Source organism: Drosophila mauritiana, chromosome 2R (assembly GCF_004382145.1).
Source record: "Drosophila mauritiana strain mau12 chromosome 2R, ASM438214v1, whole genome shotgun sequence".
Classification (NCBI taxonomy): Eukaryota; Metazoa; Arthropoda; class Insecta; order Diptera; family Drosophilidae; genus Drosophila; species Drosophila mauritiana.
In genome coordinates this window covers 3,874,962-3,892,279 of record NC_046668.1, presented here as the reverse complement: position 1 = coordinate 3,892,279, position 17,318 = coordinate 3,874,962, and the positions used below count along the sequence as shown (strand labels likewise).

Here is a 17,318-nt window from a genome sequence, read left to right as displayed (position 1 = left end):
CGGTACCGCTCTGGTTTCTGGACTCAAATTGTCCAAGGGCACAGAGGTCGACCGATAGCGGTGCGTGCACAAAGAGGACGCACCGTGAATTAACGGTACAATAAGTGGACCTTGCACGCGAGCTGGACGTACGCAAAAAGGGAAATAACGGGATTCCTACTGCCTATAAAAGGTCGGCGCAAGCACGGATCGGGATCAGTCAGCCAGACCGCGCGTTAGATTAAGTAGTGAGACGGAACGTGAAAGAAGGAGTAGAGAGAAGGAATAAACAGTGAAAGCGTCGGGCAGCAATTGGCCGCAGGCAGTGTTGTGTGTAATAAGTATTTCTTGCTCCTGTTCGGCTTCGTTAACAAGGTCTTTGACTTTAGTTTGAGAGAATCTAATCTTGAAAACCTAAAAATCAGATGTGGAAATTCCGTTAATAACGGATGGGTTAAGATATTTCTTCAAATCTGACAAGAGGCTATCTTGTGTGAACAATTTATGATCCACTAAATGCCTGTGGAATGCCGGTTTGGAATGTTGAATGAGTAATTCTCCGACTCGGACTTCCTGAAAAAAATTTGATTTTAGAATGCATTCATAGGGCCTTCAACGCAACGTATCAGCCTCAAACTGTCGGAGCTGTGCATTGTTGAGGCTACTGAGTTTTTCTGTTCGACTGTCGGTCCTCTGGACAGAGCGTCGGCTACAGTATTTTCTCTGCCTGGTTTATAGAAAATCTCATAGTCATATTCCTCAAGATACGCTTTCCACCTTTTTATCCTCGCATTCCCATTCCCACTACTGAAGAATGGGTCAGAGGCTGATGATCAGTAAAGACTTTCACCTTTGCTTTATTTATTTACCCTAAAGGTAAAATTGAGCATTTTTAGAGCCCAGATAATAATAAAAAATAGTCTGGGTAGTGGAGTATTACGTCTGGAGAAACAAAACTGCTCTTCAATTTCTCGATGGCTTCCATTGTTTCACTATTAAGGGAGACGGATTTTTTTGACGATAATGTCTTGGAAATATGTCCATCCTCCCCTCTCAAATGCGAGCTAAGTGGTTTTGCTAACTTTGCGTAGTTAGGAATAAATCTTCTGTAATATCCAGATAATCCCAAGAATCATCTCAATTCTTTGACTGTTCTTGGAATTGGAAAGTCTAAGATAGCCGGTACCTTGGTTGGGTTGGTTTCAATGCCCTTGCCAAACACAACGAAAACTAGGAACTGCACTTTTCTCTTCATGAACTCGTATTTATCCAACTAACATTTCATGTTGGCTTGCTGAAGAGTTCTGAAAATGTTGTCAAGGTTCTGGTAGTGTGTTTCATCATCTTTACTAAATATGATGATGTCGTCAATATAAATAAAACATATCTTACCCATATGTTCGTGACAATTGACGGTGCATTTTTCAGACCGAATGGGAATGGGAAACTCGTATTTTCCATTATTGATGGAGAAGGATGTCTTTTCAATATCAGATTCCTTTAGAAGAATCTGATGAAACCCACTTTTCACATTGGACACTGAGAAAACCTTGTTGTCTCCCAATAGGGCCAACACTTCATTAATATCAGAGATACGGTATCTGTCCGCTACAGTTACCATATTAAGTTTTCGGTAGTAAATTACAGCCCTGTATTTTTTTTGCCAGAGAAGTCGGGATTTTTTTTTGGTACTGGTAGAATTTTGAGTACACTGGTGTATCCGATGTGGTTCGGATTGGTGACCTTACACTGGTTGTGTAGGTTAGTTTTTGATTGGGGTCTGCGAAGAGACCTGGATGAGAATTAATTATTTTATTTAATTTCTTTCTCCGTTCTACCTCTAAGTTTTTTATTCTGGGACTAATTGTGCTAACAGCCTCGAAGTGTTTTTCTTTGAGGACGATTCTTTTCCTATTTTCCAGTGTCCTGGTTAGGTTTTCTGAGACAATTTGGGCTCCCATTCCCTTCATTGTATCTTTGCCAAGTATGGCGTCAAAAGCCTTCAGCGATGGTAATAGAAAGAATTTTAATTAAAAGTCGAAAAGGTTTGCTCTTTTGTAATGCGATATTTTCACATCGCCGCCTGGAGTGTCAGCTATGTAAGGCTTGTTATGAGGTATCGCGTTCGACAGCAAATTGAGCTGGATGTAATTTTTGTTAGAGCCCGTGTCAATCAACACTCTTAAAACCTTTCCTATCCCCACTCTACATTCAAAGTATGGTAGTGAGGAGTCTTCTACTCTAAAAAATGCAAAACGTGGTCTCGTTGCCCGCCGTCCAAATTGTCTGTTTGTCCATCACCAATTTTCATTCAGGGTGCCGTTTATGTCGTTCTGGGTTTCATATACTTGCATCGACCGTTGATAGCCTGCCATGCTTGAACTGGACCCAGCTATTTCAACACTTGGTTGTCCCATTTTCATTGTTTGGATGTTGTAGGTTCTTTGTCGTTTGTTTATGTCTGAAATCGGCTCGGTTGTTTTCCGGCGTCAAAATGTGGGCTGTTCATATAATTTACGTTTCGCGACTGTATACTGCGGTCCACATCCATTGGTTCTGGTCTTAGTTGTGGTATGGTCGCAAAGGGACGGTGTGTGGCATTATATTGTTGCCATTGCTGTTGATAGTTTTGTCGGGGTGCGGCGAACGGTGCATTACCGTAATTAGACACATATTGTCTTGGCGCAGCGAATGGCTGGCCTAAGTGTTTTGGTGGTCAGGAGACCACCTACTGTTTGCCTATTTATGTTTCGGTTTCATTGTTTTTAACAATTTTGGACGCAATACAATTTAATCACGCCGCGGCTGCTTCACTATGAGAACAGAGAACGAGGAAAAAAAAGAACTGTAAATAGAGAATTGTTTTATCAGAAGATCTCCAGAAACGTGGCGCCTGAATTTTACACTGGAACGTTTTTTTTTTGCAAAATTTTGATTTTGCACCGAGACTTATAATTTTTGTCTGTCGTTCGCGTTTATTCGTTCGTCCCTGTTCGGACGCCAGTAAATAATTACAGTTATTTCTTTTAGTTTTGTAGGTGTCAAGCGACCGTTTATTGTAAATGCTTATTTAAAATTGAAACTACGATACAAAATATTTCCCTAAGTCCCAGGGGGCGTCAGCTGCGGCGCAGCGGAGAAGTGCTGATGATCGAACTTTAGCCGTTCGTTGACGTTGATGGCAACGGAAATTATGCAGACCTCTGGTCAGCATTTTGGGCACTTGTGTTTACCCAGAAACAATGTTGAAACACAAGATGTGGGTAATTTAATTCGTGTTCATTTGAATGTAATCTTAATATTTAACGTTTTTAGGCCGCACCTTCAGGTTCCCTAATGCCGTACCATAGCAGAGTAATTTCCGCCAAAAGGGAGTCAAACAAGGCTGTTGCTGAATTGTTTCATTAATTTTTTATTATTTTGGTGGTTATTATTTGTAAAATAATTTAATATGCAATCACTAGCACGAAATCAGTTGTATTTTGCTTCGGCTAGAAAATTAAAATTAAAATTATTTAATTAAATGTAAGGGGCGGCGCCACGCCTACAATTTTGGTATCATAAAAGATATGGGCTAGTGTAACCCAATGCAAAAAACACTCTCCGTTTTGAAGTTCTTAATTTTTGCCACAAAAACGTACCATACATCCTATCTTAATATGGTCTGAAGTGGTTTATTGCCCAGTGAATTGCTTCTAATTCTTGTTCTGTCGTGCACTCATTACTTTCGCCTTTTGTAAAGCTTCTTGAAGCGTACACCAGTGGTAGTTGTTAGCCGTTATGTCCTTGGGATAGTACTGCTTCACATTCTTGTTTACTAGCATTCGTGGCTTTACAAAATTCTTTGCTGAAATATGGGTTGCATTAATACCATTTTAAGATACTTAGATACTTCTTCGCATTTGGTTGTCCATTAAATGTTAGATTCCCGAATTTTCTGAAAAATGTTGAATGAACCTTCTATAGTAATTACAAAATGCAACCAATCGCTTGGCTCTGTCTGCATTTGCTGGTTTGGGATAGTTTTTGGTAACATCGTCTTTAGAATCATTAGGAAGTATACCTCTATTAGTACACTTGTGACCCAAATCTATAGCATTATCCATTTGGCGGAATCCAAACATCAGGTCTAGCCAAAAGAAATATTTTGCTCGTCCTAATTTATCAAAAATATCTTATATTCTTGGAAGATGGAATTTATTTATTTCGCGATAGTCGACTACTAGTTTCCATCGCGTTTTCGCCGAATTAGGCAGTTATTTCGTGGGTACAGTTGGCTCGACGATGCTGTCATCAGTTTGTCAACTTGCCGTTTTTGAACGACGATGAAAAATTAAAAACTTTAATACTTTTGAAGTTCGTTGCGTTGTTAATCTTAATCTTGCAACGTTTCGCTTTTTTAATTTGCGCAGTTTGCAATAGTGCCTTTAGTTGTTGAATTTACTATTCGACTCATTGCATTCTTAGTGTTTACAAGTGCACTTGCGATTATAATTCCGGGTTGCAATTCCTGGATGGCTTTAGTATTGCTAAGTACTCGAAGCTGTGAATTGAATTAACCAAAGTTAAAGCTACATCGGAAATGGATAAAGCTGTTCCTTGATGAATGCCCATGCTTACCGCCAACTTTCATTGTTGGACAGACTCCGCCTGTATGTTGACAGGGTTGGCCAAATCAGCATTTGCTGTTGCAAACAGCATGTTCAATCCGAAAACAATCCACTGTTATTCGTCAGTTTCCACATTACTGTGACATCACTTTACTAAGCAATCGTAAACCCTTATCCATTTACATGACCAAATTTAAAGATGTTTAGAATAAAATTTCCGTTATAATTATTTATTTATTCAGCTTTTAAATTTTGTACTCCGCTGCTCACGTATTTTACATCGATCACATAACCAGTTTTTATTAATAAAATGTATAATAGTTCAAAATGGATTTATTTTTGAAAGAGTTTACAAAGAATAAAAAAAATAGCGCCTGACACTTTACAACAATACAAATTAGCTAGGAAAATACTAAAACAAAAACAACAAAATGCTATAGTCGAGTTCCCCGACTATAAGATACCCGATACTCAGCTAGTGTGAATGCGAACGCGAAATTTCATAGTTTCAAAGTTTTTTGGCAAATCGATAGAAATTTACAAGTCCTATAACATTAGAAAAAAAAATCGAATATTGGTCCAAACGTGTGGGCGTGGAAGTTTTGTGCAGTTTGTGGGCGTGGCAACCTGAGTCAACAAACTTGCGCTGCGTCTTTGTCTCTATAATCTAAATGCTGAATCTCAACCTTCTAGCTTTTATAGTTCCTGATACCTCGACGATCATACGGACAGTCGGACATGGTTTGATCGACTCGGCTCTTGATCCTGATCAAGAATATAATACTTTATATAGTCGGAAACGCTTCCTTCTGCCTGTTAGATATTTGTCAACGAGTCTAGTATACCCTTTTACTCTAAGAGTAACGGGTGTAAGAATATGTACACTTTCAAAGGTCGGAAAAGAATTCTTTAACCTGCTACACACTTTTTAATAAATCTAAAATACCCTTTTGCTCCACGAGTTACGGGTATAAATACATGTGATACTGTACAACAAGATAAGGCTGATAGTTAGTTGTTGTTAAACTTTGTTTCCTTATTAAAACTAGATGCGACGGTAGCTTGATTTCTAGAGCCAACCTTGTAAAAATTACGAACTCTTTGGGTCTTGCTAACTGGCGTTTCAGTACTAGCTTTTTTTATATTTAGCTTGTTGGGCTTCCGTGTACTGATGTTTTGACGCAGTTTAGCTGGAAGCAAATGATGGCTAACTTCAAAGTCTTTTGTATTAAATACTTCACAGTCTACCTGAATCATTTTCATTTTACCGTTAATTCCCGGATTTTCTAAGGGAAGTACCAACGACAATTTTGGACGATAACTACTGTTGTAACTTAATGCTGGAAGTAGTGCGTGATCCATATTAAATGAAAATACGTAAAAAGTATCATCCCTTCTCTTGATTTTACTAATTACATTTATTTGTTCGCGCATATTTTCAAAGGATTTCGTATTGTTCAGTTTTCGCCGTTTTTCTGGCAAAACAGATGTATAATCATTTAAATCAATAAACATTTTTTGCTTTTCGTGTTTGATGTGTATGTCACGTTTTTCCTCAAAATAATTATTAAAAAATTCAAAACCACTTGAGTCCTCTTTTTCCTTTGAAAAATTGGATATGTTTAAAGTGCCGCTAATCCATTTATGTAAATTTTGAGCGAGCATAAAGTATTTTGATTGATTGGAAGAACCATTAAGGGACCTGCACCTGTTTATACAGTTTCGTGTACTTAAATATGTTAAGGGTGGAGGTTCATTATATGAGTAAGTATGAGATACATTTTTGGCAATGTTGTCCAAGGAATTAATTTTTTGATTGCGTATACCAGAACTTAAAAAATATAGAGACGGTTCTTTCTGTTTGTCTGAAAGAAATGTACTTAGATTGGTTTTTTCGTTATATTCCTCCTCTGAATCAGCCCATAGTAACCGTCGATTGGAAATGCTTAATTGTTTTCCGACAGGCTCAATCTCACTCCCACCTTCCAAATTATTTGGCATGTTGAGATATTTTTGAAAATTTCCAGCGTTTAGAGATACCACAAAAGCCATAGCAAATAATATAGCAACATTTTTTTTAATGGTTGCCGTAGTATTATTTTTATTGCAATGCTTTGCCTTCGATGTAAATCTTCCGTTTTTATTTTCGCTTCGTTCAGATCCTAAACAGTTATGTAAAATACCATTTGCATTTCCAGATTCACACTGGCAAGAGGTGGCAAACATAAATAGCTGATCTCGTAATGTGATATTTTCCTGCAAGAAAGTTTTAAAACAAATAAACGTAATTTAGTTCAAAAGTCATCAGATAATCGGAGCTAGGGGAAAGTACAATTTCTTTTAGAACATTCAAAAAATTGACACAAAACAGCAATATCAAATATAAATAATTAATAAATAAAATATATAATAAAAAATCAAATATAAAAATATATACAATGTTTTTGGAGTTACGTTTTTTTTTGCGATTTGTAGGCATGACCTAACTGTATATCAATATAAATTAGCAAGACAATAATAAAATGATAAAATATTGTAAAAATTGTAAACGTGACAGTTCTGGTCGTGTCGCTCTTTTCTAATGGAATCTGCATTGTTAATTTAACAAATATATTGCCAGATTGACTCGGCTAGTGATACTGATCAAGAATAAATACACTTTATAGGGTCAAACACGCTTCCTAATATCTGAATACATACTTTATGACGAATCTAGAATATCCATTTTAACGGTTATAAAAATATACATTCTGAGACGACGACAGTCATCACCACCATCGTTTCCGGTTAAATACATACCAACATTTCAGACACGATTATTATTCCCTTTATTATTAGCATTGTTAGTATTCGTATTTTGTTACCATTATGTTGAGGACGAGATTAAGGACACGGAGTCTATTCCTTATTTATTAGGACACGAGAAATCTCATTTAAAATAGACTAAGATGAAACCATCGTTTTAGTATTTAGTTAGTTAGACAAGAAGCTTAGGGTGGCGGTTCCGATCTATCGATAATAACGTACGTACGATCGCCAGCTTGTCATTCATTTAGCTTGCCCTCCTTCCCTTCCGTCAGCCAGCGAGGGCAGACGTGTTATCCCGTGGAACTCGACGCGAGTAGCAAACCACGTGTTCCGCAGTGAACCCGAGAGTGCGTGAAGTGGGCTACGCCACGCCTACTACGGACCAACCGGCTATCACTTAGGGCAGCAGACAGGTTAATACCTTACCTTTTGTTGTAATAATGAAATACTGTGAACACTATCCACCTAATATTTCGGTATCACAAAAACTGTTTTCTGATGTCTTAAAAAGCTGTGATGACTTTCAGATTTTGTCTAGTGTTTTGGAGAAAGTTAACTTTTAGTTATTATTATTTAATATTTTATTTAAATTTAATTAATTGTTTGTGTGGGCGAGTCAGCCTACTCCACGGGCGGTTTGTTGGCGTTAGAGTGGGCGTGGCAAACGGTTTTTTTCGAAATCGATAGAAATTTACAAGGCTCATAAAAAATTAAATAAAAAATCCAAACATTTTCTAAAAGTGTGGGCGTGGCAGTTTGATAAACTATTTATTTTCATGATGATTCTATATATATTTTCCATTAGAGGTTTAAACCTTGATAAATAAATCAGAGCTTCAATTAATAGTCCGGTCTGAATTTTTTCAATGCCTTGGTTGTAATAAATTTCTTATTGCAATTATGCCAAGCCGCTAGTCTTTTGCAACACACAGCCTGTGGAGCATAAGAGCGAGTTTTCACGTCATGTACTGATGCTTAAAATGACAGCATTTCTCCGTCAGTTTAAAAGAATACACCTTGCAGTTTTTGCAGATCTATACAGCCTTGAACACATTGAAAGACCTGGCTAAGCTTCGGCAAGCGAATAGAGCTTGATGTTTGGAAACTGTCATCCACCAACCCCCTTTGAACTGTGACGGATACGAACACTTATCCGGTACCATAACCGATTAGGACTCTATTATTATGCTTGCTACCTCGTTTAGTAGCCAGCTCATCCAGCTCATAGTCCATAAAAAGGAAAGCGCATTAATCTTAACAAACATTCAAAGACACTAGAATAACAAGATGCGTAACGCCATACGATTTTTTGGCAAACGATTTTTTCGCCGTGTCTCTAGAGGTGGTTCTCTCTCTCTCTCTCTCTCTCTCAGGCTCTCTTGAATTTTTATTCAAGAGAGAGAGAGAGCGGAGAGCTCTACAGCGAACAGCTCTTTTCTACGCATACAGTGATAGCAGACAACTGTATGTGTGCACACGTGTGCTCATGCATTGTAAATTTTGCAGAATATGCCCTTCACCTTAGAAGTTCTTAGACTTTAAAGCTATATTATTTTTGATCAATTGGCACTTGTTAAAAATTCTTGTTTTGCATTGCCCTAACGTTATTATTATTTAAATAAAGCTTAGAAATAGTAATAGCCATATCATAGTATCACGAAAAAAATTTCAAAAATTACTTTATATTAGAATATTTGTCATTCGAGTATTCAGCGACGCGTGAAAAATTAATAAGGCAATGATTGTTGAGTGCTTGTGTCCGCACTTCGTGCCTCAAGATATGACTTTTGCCATAAACAGTTTTCATATTTTTATTTATTTTATAAATTTTTATTTACTACTACGAATTATTTTTATGAAACAGTTATTTCTCAATGTATTCTAGTGTCTTTGGTCAAACCAATATATGGCCGTTACGCATCTTGTTATTCTAGTGTCTTTGATGCATCCCTATCACAACTATGTAGTTTGCAAGAAATCAGCAAGCAGGTGAGCATTATTCGTGTCTTATGTAGTTATTATAAAATGGTGTGTGGAACTTCGAATTGAAAAAGAAAAAAAGTAATTTCGGATGACTATGCAATACTGTTTTATGGTACGGTTGTACAATTTGGACATTATATTTTTCAAATGTGGTAGTGAAAGAGCAGTAGTTATTGTAACGGCAAGTAAATTATGTTGTAAATCATGGGTACGACACTGCATCATTGAGTTGAAGGATGTCCAAGCATGCCTAGTAAATAAGGGGAAATATCTGCAAGTAGTTTGCAGTTTGGAAAAACCGAATTCAGAATGTTGGGTCGTAGCAGAATTAAACAAATAAGTTGCCATTAGAACGGCATATTTTGACGGAAAGTAACTCCATGTCAACATTGCATTTGGTGAACACCTGAAAAAACAGAATTGGCTTCGGCTTGCGTAGTTGCTAACTGTAGGTTGACTGACTTTGGTAACAGCACCAGTAAAGTAGAGGCAACCCCACCATCAGGAGCCGCTGCTGTAGCTTAGGCTACTAATATGGTATCAAAGGCAGTGAATTCATTTGCGAGTCCCGAAGGATCACCGACCTAAGAGCAGAAGTAAGAAGGGAGCACTTGCATGTGCGGGAGTTGACTGAATGTCAAAACGTTTGTAATAAAGACTTTCACTTTAAAATTCAATTTCCATAAATTGTGTGTGAAATGCATTTAATCCAGCAGATAAGGCCGGACACACTGAATGCGTTTGTCGCATAATTTCAGATTCAAGGGGCCGGCGGCATTACCAACAATTCCAGTTCAACCCAATGATTTGCCTAAGCCGGTCAGAAATTTGACGAATGAATCCGACGCATGAAGCAGAATTATCACAGTGCCAGCAATTTACCACGAAACTATTAGGGAATTATATTATAAAATTCGATTTACATTATTACCCTTTAATTCCTGAACGAACACCATTGCTTTTGGTATGGCTTAATGAATACTGGTAATGCATTTTTCCAATGTATTTATTTTCTTCGGCAGTTATTGGCTTGTAAGTTCAGTTAGCAACTGGTGTAACTATACCCGTTATTCGTAGAGTAAAAGGACATACTAGATGCGTTGAAAAGTACGTAACAGGCGGAAGGAAGCGTTTCCGACTGTATAAAGTATATACATATATTCTTGATCAGGATCAATAACCGAGTCGATCTGTCCTGCCCGTCCGTAAGAACATCGAGATCTCAGGAACTATAAAAGCTAGAAGTTTGAGATTAAGCTTACAGATTCAAGGAAATCCTACTCTAACGCTTTTGAAAAATGTTTTGATATTTTTTCATTTTTTTATAAGTCTTGTAAACACATTTGCGAAAATTTTTTGGATAGTTTTCATAATTATTCGGGTAAATTTCTATCGGTTTGAAAAAAATTGTTTGCCACACCTATTCTAAAGCGTAAAGCAGCCAAACCGTTCACGTCCACACTTCTAAACAATTTTAAAAAAAATTATACAATTTCGCGTTAGCAATCACAACAGCTGAGTAACGGGTATCTGATAGTCGGGGAACTCGGCTATAGCATTCTCTCTTGCTGTTTATATATAAGATACGATTTTTTTCCAATTTTAATAGTAAATCAGAATTTTTTTGAATAAGGGGTTTTCAAATTTTTTAATTACTTCCTCCTTTACTTTATTATGTTGTAAATGTATTAATTTGGAACTTTTATTTACACCACGGGAAGTGGTATCCAAAAATATGATATGAGCAAAGACACTAGAATATTCTAGTCTCTTTGATATGACTTAGAAAATCTAATTACAATGCGGGAATCTGAAAAACATATCGAATTGTTTAAGATGAGTTTGGCATGGCTATGCTTTTAACGAGAATCGGACGCCAAAAGATTTGTAAGGGTGCGTGGGTTTCACTAATCCCAATTACGAGATTGCTATAGTCGGGTTCTTCTGTTTTAGGCATATCGACAAATATAAAAAATAAAATAATTGAAAACACCTAATCATTTTTAAAAGTCTTTTCGTTACGTTTTCTGTCTGTATAGTGGGTGTTATAGTGCACGAGGTAATCTTCTGAAACAGTCATTAGTTGCGTTCACAATCTTCATATTTAATGTAAATTTACTAGCTGTTAAACTTGCAGTAATCACAGGCAGACAGACGGACGGAAAGCTGGAAATGGCCATATCGAATCGGCGACTAAGGGTTGGCTTTTATATTTTTGGAATAGAGAGAATAAAATCAAATACTATTCTTTAACAAGATAGAATGCTATAGTCCGAGTCCCCCGACTATCAGATTCCCGTTACTCAGCTATTGTGATTGCTAACCCGAAATTTTATAATTTTTTTAAAAATTGTTTAGAAGTGTGGACGTGAACGGTTTGGCTGCTTTACGCTTTAGAATGGGTGTGGCAAACTCAGCTAGTGTGAATGCGAACGCCAAATTTCACAATTTTTCTGGAATATCGATAGATATTGGGGAATAAAATGAGTAAAAATTGAAATATAAATTTACACCACTAATAAATTTAAGAAAAAATATCCAACAATTTCTAAGAAATTTGGTCGTGGCAGTGTAGGTCGGTTTTAGGGCGTGGCAAAAAGTTTTTTGCCAATTGACAGACATTTACAAGATTAATACAAATCTGAACAAATATCAACACATTTTTAAAAATGTGAGCGTAAGAGTGGGCGTGACAACCTGGGTCAACAAACTTGCGCTGCGTCTTTCTCTCTAGAATCTGACGGACAAACAGAGAGACGGACACGGCCAGATCAACTCGGCTATTGATCCTAATCAAAAGAATATATATACTTTATATGGTCGGAAACACTTTTTTCTGCCTGTTACATACTTTTCAACGATTCTATAAAAATTGGATTATTGTTTTTCAAAATATTCCAAAACATGCATTCCAAACGCATCTGTTGTTGCTACCTAACTTATTGATGAGTTTTCCCAGACAGGTTAAGATCAATTGAAAATTGGAATGTTAATTAAAGAATAGGTAAACAACTTATTATGTTAAGAAGGAATGCGATTAAAATACCAAATGAATGACAAGTAAAAATATTTAGTTTAGTATAAATAGTTTATTATTTAAATTGAAAGTGAGTACTTACAGCTTTTAGGGAATCGCATTCTTTTTCAAGTTTATTTATTCGAGTCTCTAATGAAACAACATACTCCTTTCTTTTTTTGCGTGATAAAGAAGCAGACTCCCGGTTCTTAATCATACGTTGATATTTTTTGTAGATCTTATCATCCATTTTATGTGATGTAGTGCTTTCTTTCAATGATTGTATAAAAGTTGAATTTTTTTTTTTAATAACGATATTAGTCCCGACATAACAATTTTTTTTTAAGGTCCTTTCTCCGTTACATTTCTCTGTTGGCAAAAGCCCTTTGTAATCATGTGCCAAAGGTAAAACTGTTTTTGGAACTTGATTATCTGGGTTCAGCTTCGTATTCATTGGCAAGCTTTTGGTTAAAGTTGAATTATTCCTTGAAATGTGATATGAAGTAAAACCCAAGTCCTGGGAAGTTTCCTTAATTTCGTTTTTGATATCTGATAGATTAGAAATTGTGCTGTTGAATTCTTTGTTGGGGCTCCGAACTTTAGCAGGTTCAAAAAATGGATCAATCTTATCTGAATCGACTAGGAGTGGATAGAGCGTTTCTTCCAGAAATTCGTTAGAAGAACCGTTTACATTTGAACGATTTAAGCTTCTCGTGGGATAGGAACTAGGCTCAGGATAATCATGTCTACTGTTCCTAAGATCCAATTGAAAATTATTGTCATTTACATTTCTTTTAAATTCACCAGAACACGCTGAAGGAATTTGTTTCAAACAAGAAATCGCGGAACTTGAAGTCATTGTATTCAAGCTAAATTCTGAAGTTAATGTGTTTGACGAGAAATGCAATCCAAAGGCTTCTTTTTGAAGGTCAGGTATTAATTCACTTAGATCTAACGATGTATCATTGTAGAATGCTGATGAGTTCAGAATGTCGTTTACAACATTATTGTCGTAGTTATTTTCAGTCACTTCTCCCAACAGCGATAAATCGTCTGAAAAAAAACATTGCGTAATTTATCTTAGAGAATAACATTTTATCAATTCTTAAAAATATTACAGGAACAAGGGAAAATGCTATAGTCGGGCTCCCCGACTATCAGGTAACCGTTAATAAATTAAAAACTAATAAATTGTTAAAAACAGTTTTGGGTATTAAGAAGAGGCGTGGCCAAAGTGTTTTTGGTATACAGGTAGAAATTGGCAAGAAAAATCAAAACTTTTTAAAAAAGTTCTGGCGTGGCAGTTTTGGACGGTCTGTGCAAATCGATAGAAATCTACAAGACAAATAAAAAAGTTCCTGGACTATCAAATACGTAATGGGTGTTAAATTGGGCGTGGCAAATGAAAAAATGTCAAAACAAAGTTTAAAAACTGTGGGATTGGCAGTTTTGTGAGATTAGGCGTGTGCAACAAACTTTTTGATTAATCAATCTAGTAAAAGATTTTACTTTAAAGCAACATGTATAAAAAGAAATTGCCAGTTGGATGATCAGCATCTGCAACGCCGGTGCGACAAAGTCTGCCTAGGACAAACACACAAAAATATACTTGACGAGTTTGAATTTTACAGCTACTTACAGCACTTGAGTGCTAAAAAAAATATATATATATAAAAAATATAATATTATATATATAATATAATATTATATATTATATATATAATATAATATTATATATTATATATATAATATAATATTATATATTATATATATAATATATAATATAATATTATATATTATATATTATATATTATATATATAATATAATATTATATATTATATATATAATATAATAAAAAAAACGACAATTCCTCGACAATCAGATCCCTTATGTTTATTGTTTTATGGACACTCGATAGAAATATTCAGAACAAATAAAAATTAAAAAAAAATGAAAACTGAGGGGTGTCATTTTTATGCGGTTTGTGGGCGTGGCCAAAATGGCCAGCCAAATAATAAAACGAAACAAAATTGAAAAATTTAAAAGCGAAGGCGTGGCAGTTTTTGGCTGTTTGTGGGCGAGGCAACATCAGAAAACAAACTTGCACTGCGTCTGTATCTGAAAGCTACATGATAAATCTCATATACATAATAATCAACATTTTCCACAATAAATCTTTTGAAATCTTGTAAACTTTCCTAATTACAAGCAGACTTAAGGCTATAGCCGAGTTCCTCGACAATCGGATCAGAAAATATTTAAAATTGTTCAAAAGATAGAGTGGGCATGGCAAATAGTTATTTGGCAAATCAATGGAAAAATACAAAACTAATAAAATTATGAATATCGAAAAATGGTTCAAAATTGTGGGCGTGGTACTTTTAGGCGTTTGTAGGGCATTACAGTGGGCGTGGCAAAATGTTTTTTGGCAAATCGATAGAAATTTACAGGACAAATAAAAATATTGTTCAAAAGTGTGGGCGTGACAGTTCTGTGCGGTTTGTGGGCGTGGTAACATGGGTCAACGAACTTGCGCTGCGTCTTTGTCTCTAGAACCTATCTGCTTAATCTCGACCTACTAGCGTTTATATAGACAGGCGAAGAGACGGTCCAGACCGATTTGTCTATTGATCCTGATCCACGCTTCCTTCTGCCTGTTACATACTCTTCAATGAATCAATGTATCCTGCGAAAAATAAAGCATACGCTGCCTGCACTTTTCTTCGGTCTCCTGAGGTCGTACCTCTAAAAGGTTTGCGGTCCCACTCCATTCGGCTCTCTCTGTGGCAGCCGGAGTGCAAAGGGGAAGTGTACTTGGGCCTCTGCTTTATTGCTTGTACAGCTAAGACATGCCGCGGCCAGACGAGAGACAGAGGACGTCAATGTTGGCCACATCTGCAGATGACGTGTGTGTCACCTACAGGTCCCGCTGCGAACACGATGCTGCTGATGGCATCCAGGACTTTGCATTAACATTTACGGAATGGGCAATGGTGACAAATTAGCGAATGTGTGCTACACGCTTAAACGGAGAACACCACCGGCTGTGCTCATTGATGGTACCCCTGTCCACCAGTCAAACTCAGCCAAATATCTAGGAGTAATCCTGGATAGGAGACTCACCTTCTCGAAGCATGTGAGTGTGAAAAGAATGCGAATACGTGCCGCGGCGTCAATGAATTTTTGGCTTAAAAATTCGCGAAGTAAATTGTCACTCTCCAACAAGGTGGCAATTTACAAGCAAATCATAGCTTCAATATAAAGGAACGGATGTCAAATCTGGGGCTTGGCCTGCGACAGCCAAATCCGTCGTATTCAGGCTGCCCAAAGCAGAATCGCCAGGATGATTACCGGCTGCGATTGGTTCGGAAGGAACACTTCGAGGCAATAAACATGCACTCTAGCCGGTACCACGACAGGTTAGAGCGGCATAGAAATCGCCTAGCCAAGGCACTAAACAGAGGTCGCCCACCCAGAAGGCTCCGTGATCATAGTTTTTTATGGTTGTCCTGATAAATTAATAAAAAATGAATTACATGTTTAAATTCAGAGCCATATTTAAATTTTGTTTAAACCTTTAAAAAGTTTGGCAGCGGTGACGATTCGAACTCATATTGTTAACTGCACGAAATAAGCTGTATGCCCTTTACGTATGGCAATGCATCAGTGATGGTCGGCAAAAATATATTATTTCTTGATAGACAATATTGATAAGGACGCGAACTTTTAATTATTAGGAAATCTTTTAATTTTTTTAATCGATTTCGCTCAGTCTCGGGTGCAAGCCTCTGCACAACACACAGCAAATTATTGTGTTATTTCATACATATTCATAAATATGATGAATTTGATAATAGATATTGAGGCAAGACATTTTAAACTTGCTTTGCTTGTCACTGACAAGAAAGAAACTTACTGTATAATTTATATTCATTGATGTCCATAACTAATCGGCCATAGAATTCTAATTGAATATGTTAAAAGAGCCAGAATTGATTACCACAGCAGACGTCAGCAAATACACAACGTTTGGCACATAAGAATATTAATCATCAATGCATACTATAATAGTAATTTCACATTTTACGCTTATATAGTAAGTGTACTTTTCACATCCATCAGAGCAGTTGGGACTTCCTAAGAAATATCGATATAAAAATGTACTTTCGAAACAATCACAAAAAAATATAGCAAATACAAAAAAACTATCAAATTTACCATGTAAAAACCGTTTACCTCACTTAAGACGGATTAAACCTTCTTAGCTTTATATCCGCTAGTTTTAGAGTACAATGGTACTCTAGATTCATAGGTATGTATATAAAAGGTAGAAAGCGAATTCAAAGCTTTGATAGCTGTATACATATTCCCGCCTATCACAATTGAATCGCTGTGTCAATTTTCGTCCGTTCATATAAGAGAGTGCCCCGGAACTATAAATGCTAGAAAGATTTGACATGCTGATTCTAGTGACGGCAACGCTCTGAAATGTTATTTCAGAACGTTACCACCCCCACTTAAGAGCCCACATTTAATTGTCACCACTCTATAGAAAACAGCTCTAGTTATTATCGATTTTATCATTGTACTCGCCAGTTTCTATCGATCTGCCAAAACTTTTAGCAGCCCCACTCTAACGCCCACAAACCGAACTGGCATTTTTATCTCTATTGAATTTAGTTTATAATTATTATTATTATATTATTTGTCTTGTAAATTCTTATCGATAAGAACATTTTGCAAAAAAACGTTAACTTTATTTTTGTTCTTGCAAAATATTTTAAGGTTTTCCAGCACTATTACTATCTAAGTAACGGATATGTGATTTGAGATAATCGACTGTAGCGCTCCCTCTTGTTCTTCAATATTTGCTTGATAGCTTTTTTTATTCGGCACTGATTTCCTTTGGCCCTAAAAAAAA

The 17,318-nt window shown here is 36.4% G+C and overlaps 1 protein-coding gene across 1 annotated transcript; it reads right to left on the bottom strand.

The window, feature by feature from the left end:
- Positions 1-5,087: 5,087 nt before the first annotated feature.
- Positions 5,088-16,432, bottom strand: LOC117135882. Its single transcript, XM_033296428.1, has 3 exons — positions 16,314-16,432; positions 12,500-13,449; positions 5,088-6,845 (listed from the first exon to the last, which is right to left on the bottom strand). The coding sequence occupies exons 1-3, from the start codon at positions 16,339-16,341 to the stop codon at positions 5,601-5,603; spliced, it is 2,223 nt and encodes a 740-aa protein (XP_033152319.1). The 5' UTR covers positions 16,342-16,432; the 3' UTR covers positions 5,088-5,600.
- Positions 16,433-17,318: the final 886 nt, after the last annotated feature.